The 2,213-nt window shown below is 38.4% G+C and overlaps 1 protein-coding gene across 1 annotated transcript; it reads right to left on the bottom strand.

The window, feature by feature from the left end:
- Positions 1 to 192: 192 nt before the first annotated feature.
- LOC123537262 (uncharacterized) lies at positions 193 to 1,940 on the bottom strand. The gene is made up of 3 exons (XM_045320917.2): positions 1,769 to 1,940; positions 943 to 1,155; positions 193 to 600 (listed from the first exon to the last, which is right to left on the bottom strand). The coding sequence occupies exons 1-3, from the start codon at positions 1,891 to 1,893 to the stop codon at positions 231 to 233; spliced, it is 708 nt and encodes a 235-aa protein (XP_045176852.2). The 5' UTR covers positions 1,894 to 1,940; the 3' UTR covers positions 193 to 230.
- Between the last annotated feature and the right edge of the window lie 273 nt (positions 1,941 to 2,213).

The following is a 2,213-nucleotide window of genomic DNA, read 5'->3' as shown; positions in this document are numbered from 1 at the left end:
GTTACTTAGGTAAGATCTAGGCCAGATGAGCGATACAGGGCCATCATGGCCCTCTTGTTTTCGTGGGAGTTCTGGTATTTTCAGTGAATAAACGTCGGAAGATCTATACTTCCCGGAAGGGAACAATGACAAAATTTCCATGGATAGATACCTTGCAACCTATAAGAGGGTGTTTTCTGTATGAAAAACTACTTATATTGTTTAGTGTTAAGATTTGTTTAATCTTTTTTTTACATATTTTTATCTTTCTTGAACCATTTTTTCTTTTTAGATTTCTTAGTGCGTTCTTTGCTATCAGATTTCTTTTTTCCCTTTTTCTTCTTTTTATTCTTTTTGTTCGCTTCGGACATTGCAATATCTTTTTCTAACATTTCTACAGCATCTAAATCCAGTAACTTCCATATTAGATCGTCAGCTGCAGGCATGTCACGTGATTTCTCGTGCATTACGTAATAATCCGGATATGGTATATTGTATTCATCGTATTGTGCCCGGATGTATCCGTAAGGGTCTTCTCTAAGGTAGAGGACACGCTCCAACCACAGCCGCCACGTTTTTTCCAAATTTCCGTTCAGATGTGTGTTTGTTAATTCGTAATACCTGAAACATATCTCAAAATTAAGCAGTCAGTCCATCATTGGTGTCTTACAACAGTTGTGTTTAGAAACTACATTCATAAACCCTTTCTGGAGAAAACATTGCAAGCACCTTATTCACGTTTCAAATTAAAAAAAAACAAAAAAAAACAAGCAGTCAGCCTACCTTCTTTTCAAGATTTTGCTTAGAAACCTATATTCATAAATCTTTTCTGGGGAACAATTTCGTAATTGAAAAACTGAGGACCTGCGCTCCTGAAAGACTACGTTCATTTATTTTTTTTAAAAATATAAGCTATTATAAGTAAGTTAGTAATTTAAATGTGTTTGTTACTTTAATACAAACCTGGTTTGATTATACACGCGTATGATGAGCTCGTATCTGAAGTAGGAGTTGTCCATTCTCAGCAGACATATTGGCCACACAGACGAAATTTCAAGGCCATCAAGTTCAAGGTCAACGTCTGTAAGAAAATAGACCTCGGGATCGTCTTTGTAATTGGCGATGTGTCTTTCTGCGACGATTAAATTGCATGGAGTCATTCCAAGAATAACTTGTCTGTAAGTAAAGTCGAAAATATAATTCAGGAGCCGCACCATGAGAAAACCAACGTAGTGTATTTGCGACCAGCATGGATCCAGACCAGCCTGCGCATCCAGGATCGATGCTGTTCGTTTTCAAAGCCTATTGCAATTAGAGAAACGGGCGGATGCGCAGGCTGGTCTGGATCCATGCTGGTCGTAAATGCACTATGTTGGTTTTCTCATGGTGCGGCCAATATAAAACACGTTTATAAATATCTACGGCAATTAAGTCGTCGTAATTGGTTAAGACAGTTATAGAGTGCCAGCTTTTTCCAAGAAGTGAACTTGATTATTTTTCCGGTCGTTTCGGATCATGGGGTCCATTCAATTGTTGTCTTTGAGACAGACTAATGGTACAGCGGCCGATTCGAGTAAGGAAGGTCGTGGGTTCGATCTCCGGCCGCGTCACACCAAAGACGCACGAATGGTACCAGTAGCTTATTTACAGTTTGTATGTTATAGGATAGTATCTTTATGTCGGATACAAGCTTCAAGCTTCTGTTGAAAACCGACGTGTTACAATCGACCAAGAATAAAACAGTAAAACTAAACTCAGATATGTTAAGTTTTTCTCACGCATTAAATACCTGAGCGGATTGTGTTCAGCGTCAATCTCTATAAATTCGCCTTCTGCAATAACTACATCTTCTAGCTCATTATATTCGTCTGACCACAACAGCCGCTGTAAAACTTTCGGTGCTTTGCGAGGCATCCATTTGATATTTACATGTTTGGCATAATTATTACGAAAAACGTCGTTGCCAGTGGTGCCAGTGATTTGGTGACGTCACGTTAACGTCGCCGCTGTTTAGGTATAGCTGCATAAATTTTAAAGAAAAAAAATGCCTTTATAAGTAGTTATGAGCACGCACTGTACAATGAATCAACTTGAATAAGAGAGTCATTGACACTAAAGCGCTCACATGTGTACAAGGCTTCAAGTGCGTTTGTATAAGTTCAGAGTTCTTCAGGTTTCTTCTATGTTAGCCTATATTATATATATGTCACACACACTTTTGAACCTAGGGAAAT

Source organism: Mercenaria mercenaria, chromosome 17 (assembly GCF_021730395.1).
Source record: "Mercenaria mercenaria strain notata chromosome 17, MADL_Memer_1, whole genome shotgun sequence".
In the NCBI taxonomy this organism is placed as follows: domain Eukaryota; kingdom Metazoa; phylum Mollusca; class Bivalvia; order Venerida; family Veneridae; genus Mercenaria; species Mercenaria mercenaria.
Note: the sequence above shows the minus strand (reverse complement) of the source record. Positions and strands in the feature narration are given on the sequence as shown.